Raw genomic sequence first — 15,850 nt, 5'->3', positions numbered from 1 at the left:
CTTTCTTAGGAAGTGGTGTAAGACAGTATTACAGAACCCACTTCAGGAAGCGCTATAAAACTACGTTACACTTCACACAAATTTGAAATTAGCTCATTGTCTACATTTACTTGCCTGAAGTGCCAGAATCATCATGTTTAGTGTGTAATTGTTATCCTCATCCTCATTTTCAGAACTCATGCCTTCCATAAGAACATCTATTATGGATTCGTTGTCGAAATTTCATACACGTGAATTTAGACGTGCTAAATATTCACAAGAATTACACAAACAAGCCTGCCTCTCGAACACACACTCTTCTTGTCCGCATGTACCATACGTACTTTCCTGCCCATTTCACAACTGAGAGTCAATGATGGCGCAGCCCCAGGTTATCAATGCCTTGAAAGAAGAGCTCTCGACTTATGCTCATAACTAGTACATTTTATGCTTATAGAAGCATTCAACAGTATCCTAGAGAAGTCACAGCTCTCTCGAACAGCAGCTTTATTTTTTAGCTACAGTGAAAACATGCTCCGTCAGCAGCAATGAAATAGCGCGCCCATAGTTTCTACGAGGGACGTCACCAATGTGTTAAAATTGTTTGTGTTACTGTTGCACTGATTTCCTGCCTGCTACTGACCTCAACCCACACACGGCAAAACGAGTGCATGCTCGCCCATAGTAAATTCACTGCACGCTGGAATAAACCATATCTGATCACAACAAAATTAAATATTGATTTTGAGAAATTCTGTTTAGTCATTTACCTATGATTTTGTAATAGACCGACAGGCACAAATTGAACTGAAACTACTTTTGACTTTCATATACACAGAGATAAAAATGAAGCAAAAATCTGAGAAGTGTACAGACAAAATTATAATTTTATTTATATAGAGGATTGCAATAAATTACCCACCAACATGTTTTATGGGCACTTAATTTTGTTACCTTCTAGTAAGAAATCTTTCTTACTCTTTGTTTTATCTATTCCAGATGAAATGCATCTTGCAAAGCAGAAGAGCCGAACAGATGCTGAATTCTACCAACTGCAGAGACAAGCTGAAGCTAATAATCTGCTGTTAACTGACAAATATTTAGAACTGAAGAAGTATGAAGCTATTGCCCAAAATAGTAAAATATATTATGGAGCAGAAATTCCAGACATGTTTATTCATGGTGGTTGTGGAAACAATGTGCATGAAGATAAGAAGTCGGCAAAGACTGTTCATAACTAATCTTCTGTTATCGGGACTGAAGTATGATGAGGAAAGCAGTTATTACAGAAATATTTAATGCCTCCAAACCATGGAAGTAAGTGAGATACAGTTGTCTGGCTCAGCTTTGAAACTGATGAACGAGGTATAAGTCATATTATGAAATTTTACAGTTGCTGGTATTTATTGGCCTATGAAATTGCACATCTATTTTTTTTTTTTTTTTTCACTAAAATAATTTGTCATTTGATAGTTATTAATAAGAATACCGATTTATGTATGGCTTGAATGACATTAACTTGAGATATGTGTTACATATGAGAATTAATGTTGATATTTCATATAGTTTTCTATAGGCTACATACAGTTCCTGTGTTAACAAGAAATTGTCTAAGAATTGTTCTGCAGTGTATTCAAATTGGAGTTTGCTCTTCTTGCAGCATTTTTGCAAAGCAAGCAGGAACTTTGATAAGTGTGCCTAACAATTCCCATGTGCTTTCTTAATGTCTCTGTACATATTAAAATCTCTCCAGTGTTCATCAGGTTCTTTATATCATTTTGTAAGATTCTTATCAGAAAGACTAAATGTTCATGGTTTGTGTAAAAAAAAAAAAAAAAAAAAAAAAATGGGATGTCTGTCCAAAGAGAACAGCTGTTTTGATGTGTGTTTATTTCTGCTCATTGATAATGAGCACTTTTCAATTAAATGTTTGCATGTTCTCTGCATATTTTCTCGACAATTGATTTGTATGTTTATTGTTTACTGTACTCACTTCATTTTTACTAACAGTATGAGCACCTTTAGAAAGTATACTGATGAAGCTGGTGGGGGCTTTAAAAAAATCAAACCTGTAGAAGTGCCTTCATTGCTTTTTATGATTATATAATTTGTATTCACTAAAAGTATTATTTTGGTGGAAACTACTATGGGTACCCAGTATTCTGTAAGACTGTATACAAAGCCTAAATCAATAGTAGCATTGAATGCCTTGACAATCTTTAGGTTAAAAAAATTGTTATTGTTAGTAGATAACCTAGCCACCAAGCAGGTGGCCTTAATAATTAATCTGCGATTAGTCGTTCAAGTCCCATTGGTGGAAAATGAAATTTCACCATCAGAATGTTGGCTGGCAGGGAAGAAGAGGTGATAGTATATGATTCCTAATCACCAGAATGCATGTCAGAAGCCTGGGTTCAATTCCGAACCTCTTCATAGTGCTCCTACTACAGAGTGGGAGCATATGACCCCATTGATGGTGATTTGTCCATCAGATGATGATGTTAAGCCTTGAGCAGACAAACACACATACTTGTGTAATTATCCTCACCTCTGAAGCAAGAAGCAACTAACTCCTTGACCAAAGATGGTGTGCACGAATAATGCAAACTGCCCATCATCATCCAAGTGCCTGATATTATAACACACACACAGAGTGGATAACCTTCCTGCTGTTATATTATAAGGTTGAATTTTAATGTTATTCTGTTATTCCATTAGTCTATTATTGTTTGTAGCTGGTCTGTGGAAAGATCATCTTTATTAGAATTATTCAGTTGTTCTTTGTGAAAAGTTTATGAGAATGTTAAAATTATTCTCTCTCACCGAGGCAACCACAGTTCGACTCCCGCCGGCCGATGCATGTGGGATTTTTGAAATGGAAATTCACATTCCTGTGGTTCAGATTCCACATAAAACATAAGGCCCTGTGGTTATGGTTACAGTGTTGATAAAATAGCGAGTTGGCAGTGCAGTTAGGGGCGCGCAGCTGTGAGCTTGCATTCGGGATATAGTGGGTTCGAACTCCGCTGTCGGCTGCCCTGAAGATGGTTTTCCTTGGTTTCCCGTTTTCACACCAGGTAAATGCCGGGGCTGTACCCTTTCCTGTCCCATCGTTGCCATAAGACTTATCTGTGTCAGTATGACTTAAGCCAATTTTTAAAAAAAAGTAATAATGTTGGTAGTCATGTAAATCTAAAATCTTGGGGTTTTCTTCTTTTTGCAAGTTTGTGTTTAATACTTGTTGAACAAATGATGATGATAAACTTGGACGTTCATCCCATTTTCAGTCACAAGATATTTTTATAAGACTGAAGTTGTTGATTATATATTTGATAAAAAGGAAATAAAAATAATAAAATATTGCTCAGGAATTTTTTTTAATGTAGTGGTTTTCCAGCTGTGATAGTCACTTTTATGTGATTGTACAGTGTGTTCTGGTTTGTTGTTAACGTCACATAGGTTTTTTAATTAGAAATTAACTCTGCATAAATTCGGAATTGAATTCAGTGAGTTTTGTTGTTGAAAGTACATAGTTAGAAATGCACTCTGTATGCACCAGTATCATAACAGTTCATTATGTGGATTAATAACCGTACATTATCAATTCTATTACTGTCATTACACGCATAGTAGGGAGGCCCTAAATATTATTTAAGTTATGCTATATGTAGTTTATATAGAAAACAAGAAGCCATGGATGGTCTTGTTGCAATTTAAATGTGCACATGCTTAAATATAATTATATAATATTGTAAAATGATTGGCTTGAAAGATGAGACCATTGCTTGCGATATATTGATTTTAAATATTCTTTATTTTTCTTGTGGGAGGTTTTACTTCTGCATATTAGAAGCCTTGAAATTTTTAACATCCTATACCAGGGATGGCGAACCTTTTCAGACTAGTGTATTCTTCTGAAGTGTCTACTGTGCCTATTGTTATTTTCGTTTGGCCTAGGCAACACTGAACAGGTGTACAAGAGAAATGACGAGTGAGGTAGTTTCCTGTTGCTTTTCTCACCGAGCCAGAAATAGCGCTGTAGGAAGTTTCTTCATGGTCAAAAACTTTATTTGTGGGAGGCTATTCCACTGTTCTAGTATTAAGTTCTCCAGCTTCTGGACAGAGTATTCACCATCAACAGCACACTCGATTTTCATCAATGCTTCAACAAGTTGTACGAATTTGTTCACCCATGTACTGCTTTCTTGAAATTCAGTCAACTCCATTTCTAAACTGTGAATATCTAACCACTCAAAAAATTGTCCGCAATATCAGTCATTTGTGCAATATGAGGTTTTGAAATAAAGTGCGATAGTTTCTCCAAATCTCGAAATTGGGATAATCTCTTTGCAACTATTTCTCTTACAAAATTCAAAACAGTACGCAGTTACTCACTAAGAATAATTACGAGATGCTGGCAACCACAAACAAGCCAAACTTCACAAATTGACTGATGTGGGTGAGCGAATAGCCTGTCGGCCGCATCTGACATTTATCTCACTTGACTTCCGGACGTATCAGTGTTGCCATAATGCACTTCCGAATGGAACTAGAATTTAGATTTTCGGTATTTATTTCTTAAACCTGAAACACTAACTATACAATGTACGAGATATGTTTAGTCTATAGTACAAGACGTACATAAAAACCTTATTATGTGCATGTGGTGTGCCGCCGAAATCGTGGCATAGGTTCGCCATCCCTGTCCTATACCTTACATACATTTTTGTTAAAGGCATTTTTTAAACAAAATCACTACCCTGTGGATAGGGAATTTCACATAAAACTGGAGGTCCATTGGCTATAATAACATCTACAGCCTCAAAACTATGTTGTTTTTGTTAAAGATTTATGTCTTTCAGCATTGAGACTACCAGCAGCTTTGAGTAAACTTAGATAGTTCTATAATGCTCTTCTTCTCTCTCTGCTTCTGTTACTCTCTACAGTTGAGTCCATTAACTTCCTGAATTCTTTCTCCTCCTTCATTCACACCACCTAGCCCCACCCCAAAGTTTTATTCACTGCATTCATTCCTACTTTAGCCTTTATCTCAACAGTAAAAATATTCTCCAAATGTTATCTCTTGGCCATACCATCAACCATTCAAGATAAATCATATCTGTATACAGATTTTTTTCATCTGCTTCAACTTGTACAACAAATTCACTTTCAACCTAAAATTTTTTATTTTTAAAATGTCTTTACTATGGTTTGATTGCAGATTCTCTTGACCTTTATTGTTTGAAGGCAAACAAAAAAGATTCTAGAGGCCCATGCAGAAAATATTTTGTCAGTTTTTTGTTCCTCTTGTAGATTTTACTATTTTTAACTTACTTTAGATATGTCAGAAAAACACATACAAACATATAGTATACCTGCGTGAAATGAATTTAAATGTCTCACTGATTAGAACCATTTATATAACTTGTTCAGCAGATTCATTTAGTCTCAAAAATAACTGTAGTTACTACAGTATATAATTCATGTTCTCTTCAAAATGTTGCAGTAATCACTACTAAGTGTGTGCTACACAAGTATTAATTAAATTTCATTCCTATAATTTTTCTGATAAAAATGCTTTACAATTTTTTTTTAACATACCATAATTTGTCATTTTTGTCCAAAAACTTTAATAGCTATTTTGAAGGTAAAATTCAGTGTTTCATTTAGAATAAAATGTAATACCTAATTAACTTTTATGTGCTAAGAAAACATCATGGATACAGTACACTACATAGCATCTTAAAGTGAATATTGTTCATACTTTGTTGGAGTGCTTCAAATAATAAGGAGAATGCAGACATGCTTAAATAAAGTTGATGTACATATTATATGATGAAACAACAAGCAATGCATCACATATCCATAGGTTATGTATATTTAGATGGAAAACTGTTTCAGAATTTTTTCCTGGCCTTATTTGTAACAAGTTCTCACACCGTTCCCAATCATTTCTCATATCCATAATTATAATGTCTTACTTCTTTCTTCCTGTTTTAATATACTGACAAATAGATACTTATAAATATATTAGCAATTGTATCCCTCTTCATTTTAGGTTGCATAGATATTTTATTTACAGGAAATGTTTCTGATAAAATCACCCTGTGGCAAAATGTATTTTGTGAAGTAATGACTTGAAGGAAAGTTTCATACAGTTGTCTGTACAAAAAGCATTATTCATCTAGGCCCATGCCAGTCAGATATATAATTTTGACCCTAAATTAAAATGGACATTGAAGAATACAGTGTAATAGGAAATTAGAATCTTTCAAAATTTGAAAGGTTTACAGCGGGTAAAATAAGTATTCATACATATATGGTTTCAAACAGCACACAAACAGGAATTAACGGAGAGCGATTTATACTAACACTACAGACGCACTACAGTTTGACGTAATTAATTGTGACGTACAGTGGGTGTACGTACTATATTCCCTGGTTTATGGTACAGTATTGTTTAATGGTACACAAAAAAGTTTTCATACAGTTGTGTATGATTGTGTAAATTTCACCTACTGACGGCTTAAAACAAATCATTCATCGAGAATCCAGTTTAACAGTGAGTATTAGTGCCTGGAACTATGGGTGTACATAGCTGATCATGTGAGTTGAAGACAGTTGTGAAAGAAAAAATAGTTTCCTTATGCCATGAGGGACTTAGTTACCGAAATATTGCTAAGAACTGAACGTCTCGCATGGTACTCTCTCAGTATGTTATGAACATATACAAACGAACAAGATCTACGGTGAATGTGTGAAGATCTGGACATCCTAGAGCTCTAACGGATCGAGAGTCGCGATATGTAGTACAACAAGCACGCAAGAACTCGAGTGTAAGCGCCCGTTTGCTTACTCAAGACATCGCAACAGCAACAGGCAAGGAAGTAACACCTCAGACAATAATGAATTACATTCACGAAGCTGGCTTTAAAGGCAGAGCAGCAAGAAAAAAAAACATTCTTTAATCGCACATATCTCGACAAACCCATGGAATACTGGAAAAAAAATTGTATTCTCGGATGAGAGTAAGTTTAACCTTTTTAGATTTGATTGGCAAAAGTATATGTGGCCTAAACCAAATCAAGTATTTGACCCCAAAAACATTGTACCAACTGTCAAGCATGGTGGAGATCATATGATAGTGTGGGGATGCATGAGCTACGCTGGGGTGGGAGAACTGGTTGTTGTTGAGGGTTATATGACTGCCACAGCATATGTGAACATACTCCGTGATAATTTGCTGGCCAGTGTAGCGAAATTAAATCTTGAGGACTCGTTTGTTTTTCAACAAGACATTTATCCAATGATACAGCTCGTACAACTAAAAATTAGCTGCTGTATAATGTTCGTGAGCAACTTCCAACAACTCCACAATCCCCAGACCTCAAACCCATAGAAAAACTGTGGGCATTGTTGGAGCGGAGAGTAAGAAAACAGATATCCTCTTCAAAAGATTTCATTGATGATCTGAAGAAGGAATGGTCAAAAATTGATGCCGAAACCACATCAAACCTTGTAAGCTCCATGTCACGAAGGCTTCAAGCAGTTATAAATGCCCAGGGAATGCATACAAAGTACTGATTATCAAACTATGCGTATTTGAGGATAGTGTTTCAACGTGTATGAATATCAATTTTGCGAACAGAAAATGATACTCATTTTGTTTTGTTGTAAAGACTGCATAATTTCTATCTATAGGTGGTTCTTCACACTTTATGTAATTCATGTACTAGGGCATGAAGTATTTGTGCTTTTATTAAAGATATGTGGCAAGCTGCACATGCAGTGTATGAATACTTATTTTACCCACTGTAGCTGATCATCCAGTATTTTAAAACTGGAATAATTTTCCCTCTGCCAAGTTGTGTACCAAGAGACAACACTATTTACAATACAGTAGCCTACTGTTTTGTATCATTTCTCAAATCCCCCAAAACTGCTGAAATCCCGGTTATAAGAACACGGTAGCTGGCTAGACCTGTTGTACACCTCTCAGATTATGTCAGATGGTTCTGGAGTGTTACTGGAATTATATTCACTTGACAATCAGAGGTACCAAATAGAAGCTGTCCCTCCTCTGCATTTCCCAGATCATTGCACACTCTTTGCTAAGGTTTCAGCCTGGGATATGGTAGGAAAAGGGTGTTTCATATACCATCTGATTCAGAGAAGGGACCTACTATTTGAAATATCATCATGTCAGTAGCAATAATACATATTATAAACATATTTGCAGATTATGGACAGATGTGTTGCCGGTATTTATTTTGATATAATTATTGGGTCTTCCGACTGTACTTCACTTTTCATTAAATATGTTGATGTTACCATTTCATACTACTTGTTTTCTTCGTATTTTGTTTAAACAATAAGCAGGGTCTGACTCTGAATGAGGAAGCTCTGTAGTGCAAATGATTCTTTCCTTGTGTTCCACCTCCTTGAAGCTAGAAAGTCACAATATAATCTCCTGATTTTTTTTATTTTCTACTTATATTGGTAAAAGATAAAATTTACAGGTTAAAATCAACTATATACTATTCTCCTGTTTAGAGTGTATAATAAGTAACACACAGTTAATTGAGAGGCGAGGTAGGAAAAGGACTACTTATCAAAACAGTGCTTCGGTAAAAATTACATTTTAATTGTTTGGTACAGCCAGACTGAGTGGCTCAGACAATAGAGCAATAGTTTCCAGTGCCCAAGTTGGCGGGTTAAATTATTTCATACTGTAATTTATTGCCAATGTTTTCTATTTCAAATTCTTATTATATTGGGAACAAGCGTCCATGAAACTGCCAATCGCACACAATGGCGGAGGTTGCCATTTGTCGAAGATGCTCTCTTGACAAGCTTTAAAGCCAAAAGAAGACTTTGACAAATATAAGTGGAAAAAAACATAGAGAGTACTTTTTTCACCTCCTTATGCATTCTTGGATACGCTTGCTGAGGAAATTTGCCATAAAACTCGTGCTCCATTGCAGGACAAATGCTAAGATGATGTTGATTGAACTATAATTCTACGAGCTCAAACTACAAGGTACAGTATGTGGAATGTCATCAACTGACACAGAAAATAGTTCAACAAATAAATCAGGAGTGGGCTTGAGCTCTGCAAATTCAATAATCCTTATGGAAGGAACATTCCTCTTTTAAATGTTTAATGACTGTCTTATGTTTTCAATTATAATGGTGTTCCAAGGAATGTTCCTTTAAATTTAAAATGGCAAGGCTATATATGAGACATGTAGCATTTTTAGTATGTGTAATGAATAAATAGTACCGGTCCCGTGGTGTAGGCGTAGCATGCCTGCCTCTCGCCCGGAGGCCCCGGGTTCGATTCCTGGCCAGGTCAGGGATTTTTCTCTCGACCTGAGGGCTGGTTTGAGGTCCACTCAGCCTACGCGATTAGAATTGAGGAGCTATCTGGCGGTGAGATGGCGGCCCTGGTCTCGAAAGCCCAGAATAACGGCCGAGAGGATGTGTCATGCTGACCACACAACCCCTCATAATCTGCAGGCCTTCGGGCTGAGCAGCAGTCACTGGGCAGGCCAAGGCCCTTTCAAGGGCGTTCAGTGCCGTGGGGTTTGTTTTGGTTTGGTTTTTTTGGTAATGAATAAATGTCTCCTCCCACTCCCATTTCAAGTTCGAAGACTCTGCGTTTCTTTTCAAAGTCGCCAAAGGTGAAATGCTACCATCAAGCATACACCTTTCACCCTATCACAAGCACTGAGCAAATGTGAGGTAAGCAAGGGAGACAACGTGAATGAAGAAACCTGAACAGATGCACTTTACACAGTGGTTATGTGGGTGTTAACATTCTCAATAGTAGAACTGTCCAAGCAGCCTTCAGACATATAGAGTGCCACTGGACAAGTAATTGTGTAGTTCACCTTTGCCTTGAGGTACAATGGGATCTTATGGTCATGGAGGACAACTGAGACTTGTTCAAGTGGTAATGTTACAGGCTTAAACATTTAGGTTAACACCATCAGCTGTTAAATAGGAGCCAAGATAATGAACGTTAGAAATCTTGAGAAGCAAGGTAACGTAGATTAAAATAGTACTATCTGGCTGGCTGCCACACTCCAAGTATTCTGTCTTTGTCAGGTTGCACATCAGTCCAAAGTCATCAAGTCTTCCAGTAATTGACTTGTCAACTCCAGTAATCTTCAAGTCTCACTAGTTGGCATGATATTGTTGTTTAGAGCAGCATCCAGGGATGATGATGTGCTTGCAGGCTTACAGACTGTGTCCATGCATGGAATAAAAAGCAATGACAAAGAAGGCAGATCCTTGATGTACATGGACTCAAATTTTAAATAGCTTGGTGATGCCAGTGGCTCAACAGACTGAGCTGGTAGTGATGTAAGGGTGATGCACCTGACAGACATATGCTTCCGATACATCATGAGAACAAAGGGAATACCAAATCAACACATGCCGGCCCCAGTCAAATACTGTTTCCAAATCTAAGAAGTTTGGCGACTTCGATTTCTCCGTCAACAGCCCAGAGGCATGGGTGGCACCTGTTCCCACTCTTCAGAAAGCCATGAGAATTTGTGCTGGTCTTCACAGGACCTTTCCATGTTCCTGTTTGATGTGGATGACACAAGTTCTCTGTACCTCTATAGTGACATCTGGATAATCTATACACATCATTTGCCCACTCTGGTTTATCTAGCTGTTGGTAAAGTTCATGAAAATGCTTGAGTTTGGCAGGTGCACTGGCAGGTTTTGTCAGTCAGTTTGATCTTTAGATGGTTGGCTAAGTCTGTATCAGTCCTACATTGGCACAAACTGTAGAAAGTGGTCTTCTTAAGTTCTATTGCAAGCAGGCCCATTTCATCACTAGCTGTAAGTTCCTCTTCTATAACATTCAGCGGTCATTTTGTCTGGTGGTCACCGTTGCTGTTTGTGGCGAGGTGTGATGAGCACTTCTTAAACCATGTCTTTGCTATCTTCATTTCATATGCTTCAGCATACTCATAAACCATGCACTCCAGCCTTGTTGTGTATACCAAGTATGTATCCACTATGAGCCCTGACAAAACAGTTGAAGTTGCCTTTGATGATAAAGAGCTCTCTAGCATCAAAACAGCAAAATGATTCCCTCTAGGTCCAGTGGTATTTGAACAAATACACCAGCCTAGTGTTGGTAGATTTCCTGGCACTTAAAAGAACTCATGTGGGGCTAAATTCCAGCACAAGTCTCCAAAAACCATAAAAGAGTGGGATGTAAAACCAAACTCAATAACATTCAGACAGACATCCCAGTTGTGGTACATAACATGCAGTGCACAAAGTCTTCCACCCAGTGACGATCCTGTTGCCCTTCAGATGATCGGAGACGTGCTGTACGTTTGCGATGCTCTCTCATGGCTGCTTACAAACTGCATCCAGTACATCATTTCGACCTAACATGTCAAAGTGAAAAGAGCTTATACCCTTCACCAATATTCTAGGCCTTTCCTATGTTTCCACTTAGTTTTGCTGGATGCATATGATCTAAATCTGACATAGTTTGAGTGCTATAGCAAGCTCACGACTGTGATTCCTCAGTGTTCTGATTTTTCTCATTACAAAACAATTAGGCCTTTGATCTTCAATTGCCTTGGTTTGGGACAGGTAGCCTTTGCCCACTTCTCACCTTGACCAGGCAAGGTCTGGGGCTACATAATTTCTGGGAGACTCCTTAGCTGCAAACTTTCAAACTGGTTCCTGTTTTGTACTCGGTACCTAATGACACCACAAAGAAATATGTGACGATTTGTCACATACCTTCCCTGTTACTTTATGCAGGCTTTTGACAAAACTGAGGATCTAAATCGGACAAAGCAAGTTGGCCATGCAGTTAGGGTCGCGCAGTGGTGAGCTTGCATTCGGGAGATGGTGTGTTCGAATCCCAATGTCAGCAGCCCTGAAGATGGTTTTCCGTGCTGCCTTCCCCATTCTTGCATTGCCAAAATCCTTTGAAGTGTTAGTGTGATGTTGATCCATTAGCAATAAATTGAACGGTATATCAGTTGTTGAAATCTCTTAAGGATATGTTGATCCATTTACATACGCACACCTTTTATATCAAACCAATCTTTGAAAGAATCAAAATATGAAACGAAACTTACCAACTGCATTCATCTTTATCTTTTAGTCTCTTCTTTTTCTTTGTATTCATCCAACTTTCTTTTTATCCCTACTTTTCACATCAGTACTGAAGTTCTGTCAAGCACCATAGAATCAATATTGTGTTCACCACTACCACAAAAAGAAGTCCTAATTATGTTTCAAACACCAACAAAATCTCCATGGCAGTAGCATTATTGAAGTACCGTATCTTTTCTCCTATGAGATACAAATTGTACAGTTCACCTATGTAAGGTTAGGTCATTTCCATCAGACAGCCTGACTGTCTTGACAATGCTATAGAGGTAGGTGGAACGTTGACACTCACCCAGAAAACAACTCTCTGCAAATTTAATTTCTGTGTTATGTACCAATACATATGCTTATAAAAATGCTGTGTATTTTTTCTGTATTCATATCATAATCTCTGATAAATTGTCTCGAAATTAATATTGTTCAGGAGGAATTTTTATTTATGTAAACCACTTTCTTAATTTTGTAAAGGATGTATGATGGTAGAGTAAATGCCATTAATAATTGCATTGTACAGTTACACAACTAGGGCTTTCTCATTCCAAGTTCTCTGCAAATTGTTTAAGTTCAAATGAAACATTAATACTTTCTGCTTTGCCAAAGATTCACAGTCATTGTGATGTAAGAAATTCTTTATATCATTATTGTTCACCTTGTGCAAATCTGAATGTAATCAATATTAGTGAATTTATATACCAAAAGAAATGATTTTTCTAATAAAATCTTGTTTGCAGTATAATAATTTTGGCATTTCATTTATACCATTGTTTACCTGTTATTAAAGAACTGTTGTTTGTGAAAGTTCTATGCTCAGAAAGAGACCAAGAAAACTATACCATAATATCATTGCTGTTACATACTCAGAGTACGTGCTTTGTTGAACAGATTGAGAGAAATTCAATTCATGCCCTGCAGTCAACTGAACATTGAGGAGCTGAACATCTTTCTCTCATGTCAACCATCCAGCAGAAACAATTAAAACTGCTATCCAGAGAGGGGATAAGTGTTCCAGTCAAAACCTTAGCTTCATTGATGCTATCTATCTCCAGATGAGAATGTCAGTTTCCTTCTTCGTACATTTTCGTACTGCACAAGTGCTATGTCCAGTCACTTACACACTATAAACTTCATGATGATTCCGTATTGACTGACAAATACTCCTAAGAGAAAAACTATACTGTTCCACCTTTCAATACACTTTAAAAACGACTTTACATTATTGATACATAATGGAAAAACATTTATTTCACAAGTTTCACCATTACATGCTTCAGTTCTTTTGAACCGTCTTCAGCTGGTTATTAGTTGAATTGACAAAACACATTCTTAAAATACCAAAACAATTATACATAAATGAATGATGCGGAAATCAGAAGGTACAATAAAAAAGTCACAAAAAACAGCGTGGCAGTTTAAAATCCACTTGTTAAATATCTAAGTGTTAAATGCACATAAAATGTTTATTTTTATTATGCGATAATTAAAATCTTCTCGTTATGATTCTTATTGCACACTATGTTGTTGCTTAAGTGAAAATGGGGCTGCCTTGTTGCAGTGTTATTGTAATAAAAGTATTAATTGATTGCTTTGATTGACCGATGTACAGTTTGGGTTTGTGGGACTCCTCTTCTTGCTGCAGGTTTTTGACATAGGACGGAGCTTGTATACAGTGTCAGATATGGAACAATCTTGTGAGCTTGAACTGTTGTATTTATTTTTATTTTGTACAGGAGTTCCCATGCCCTTCGGTCCCCCTGAGCGGTTCTGTCCTGCACGCACTTTTACATCATATTGACGTTGGACTGATAGCTTACAGGTGCAACATCAAGGCACGAACAGGCACTCCATGCGATAGAGATGTGGATGCTATGTTGGAGTCTTGGATTGACACAATGGGATCTGTGTCAAATGAGACTGTCTGTCTGCGACTGGGTGTGCCTCTGATCATACAGAATGTGCAGGAAGCACAGCTGAGATGGTATGGACATGTTGTCCAAAGTGCCATGGATTCAACTGCTAACATGGGTTTGAGATTGGACCCTATTGGAAGATGGTCATATGGAAGATCCAAGAAACACAGGTTAGACAGTGATATAGAAGACATGAAAAAAGCCAACATCACACCTGAAGACTCACTTGACTGCAATAAATGGCAATGATATTGCAAATATGCAGACCCTGCGAATGTGCAGGAAGAATGCAAGGAAAGAGAGAATAGAGGTTGAATAGGAAGGATGAAAGTGGGAACCCAAGTACGAATAAGTGAATGCAAAGTCAGACTCTGCTAGGGTAGTCGTCAACTCATATTCGCAAGTCTATAGAGTTCCTGGGGGATCACTCCTTTGAGTCATCTCTTACGACAGGCATGTGATAACATAGATGTATTCTGTGCCCTCATCCACAGGTAATAATTGCTTTCTAAGTATAAATTAAAAGGAAAATTCTTCCCTTTAACAGTTTAGGCAGCTCTTAGTAATATTTACTTTCCATAGGGATTCCCACAGCTGGTTGTTCAAGTGTTATCGGTACCAGCGGCTGAATATTTCTATTCACACACTCCCAATCATTCAGCTACATGTTGTTCTTCATTGCTATCACAGATGATGACACATGAAAATGTGGAACCAATACCAGAGCTGGGAGTGTTGGTTCTCAAGTTATTGGAACTGGTTTTATAGCTGGGACATCCGTAGAGTACGGTACAGGCTTGTCGTAGATGATGTTGACTACCAGTATTGTGGCGTGGCTCTTGGAGATACACATAAAAACGAAGCTTTACTCATGGATTCGGAAGGACTCGTGCATTCCTGCTGGCATATGTCTGTCTCTATGGCCTCCAATTAATGTAGCATACATGTTCTTAAAACCCAACCTCATCTTAATTGGAGAAGGGAGAGGAGAAGAAGAAGCCTACTGTGAAGTCATTGTCGAGTTCTAGTGGTAGCAACAGCAAATTTTACTCTACACACAGAGCAGTTTGGTGGTCTTGTATTCGAAGTAGAGGCTAACAAAATCCCATTAACCTCTGCAGGGTTTATCTCACATGTTTTATAGAATTTTTATTTATAGATCTTGTATGCCAATACATGCTTTGGATACATTTTCCCTTGAATAAATTCACCCATCAATTTTACTCCATAATATTATCCATTATTTCCCCCTGTGGATGGGGGTGCTGTAGAATACATCCAAGGTATTCCCTGCCTGATGTAAGAGATGACAAAATGGGACCAGGGACTCAACTTAGGAGCGTAGGTTGGCGATTACAGTTCCCCTAGCTGAGTGGAGATTGCTTCCACTTTTTTGTGTCAGGCTCCTCATTTTCATCTGTACTATTTGACCTCCCTTGGTCAACTCTTGTTCTCTTCTGACCCTGATGGTATTAGATTTGCATGGCCTATTTTCACACCTTTCCCTTGCCTTTCTTTTGCCGATATTTTCATTCTTCACAGTGTTAGACCTTTTTCCATTTTCCTTCTGATTAGTGTTAATATAGGATGGTTTCCCAGCTGTATTTTCTCTTAATACAATAATAATCCCCTCCACCACTCTGGACCCACTGCACCCTGAAAGTTCTTCAATACTTTATTTAAAAGTACAGGAGAAATAGGCTGTCCTGTTATCAAAGAAAAAGGTGAAGTTGTCAGTGTAAGACTACATTTTGACTAGAAAATATGGGTATATATATGAAGTAATTATATACGTTGGCTGGAAA

At 37.5% G+C, this 15,850-nt stretch overlaps 1 protein-coding gene across 2 annotated transcripts in view; it reads left to right on the top strand.

Moving 5' to 3' along the window:
- The window catches only part of LOC136857589 (erlin-1), a 116,446-nt gene extending 108,129 nt beyond the window's left edge, over positions 1–8,317 (top strand). Inside the window, exons 8-9 of one of the 2 annotated variants that reach the window (XR_011017562.1) lie at positions 979–8,095; positions 8,155–8,317. Coding sequence is in view for 1 of the 2 variants with exons in the window: in XM_068225245.1 (XP_068081346.1) it covers positions 979–1,220 (242 nt within the window). In the remaining variant the exon portion in view is untranslated. Of the gene's footprint in view, positions 1–978 lie in introns of both variants that reach the window. The other variant, XM_068225245.1, reaches the window with a different exon arrangement.
- The last annotated feature ends 7,533 nt before the right edge of the window (positions 8,318–15,850 follow it).

This window comes from Anabrus simplex, chromosome 1 (genome assembly GCF_040414725.1).
Source record: "Anabrus simplex isolate iqAnaSimp1 chromosome 1, ASM4041472v1, whole genome shotgun sequence".
Taxonomy (NCBI): domain Eukaryota; kingdom Metazoa; phylum Arthropoda; class Insecta; order Orthoptera; family Tettigoniidae; genus Anabrus; species Anabrus simplex.
The sequence above is the reverse complement of the archived record's forward strand: the minus strand, read 5'-3'. Positions and strand labels throughout refer to the sequence as shown.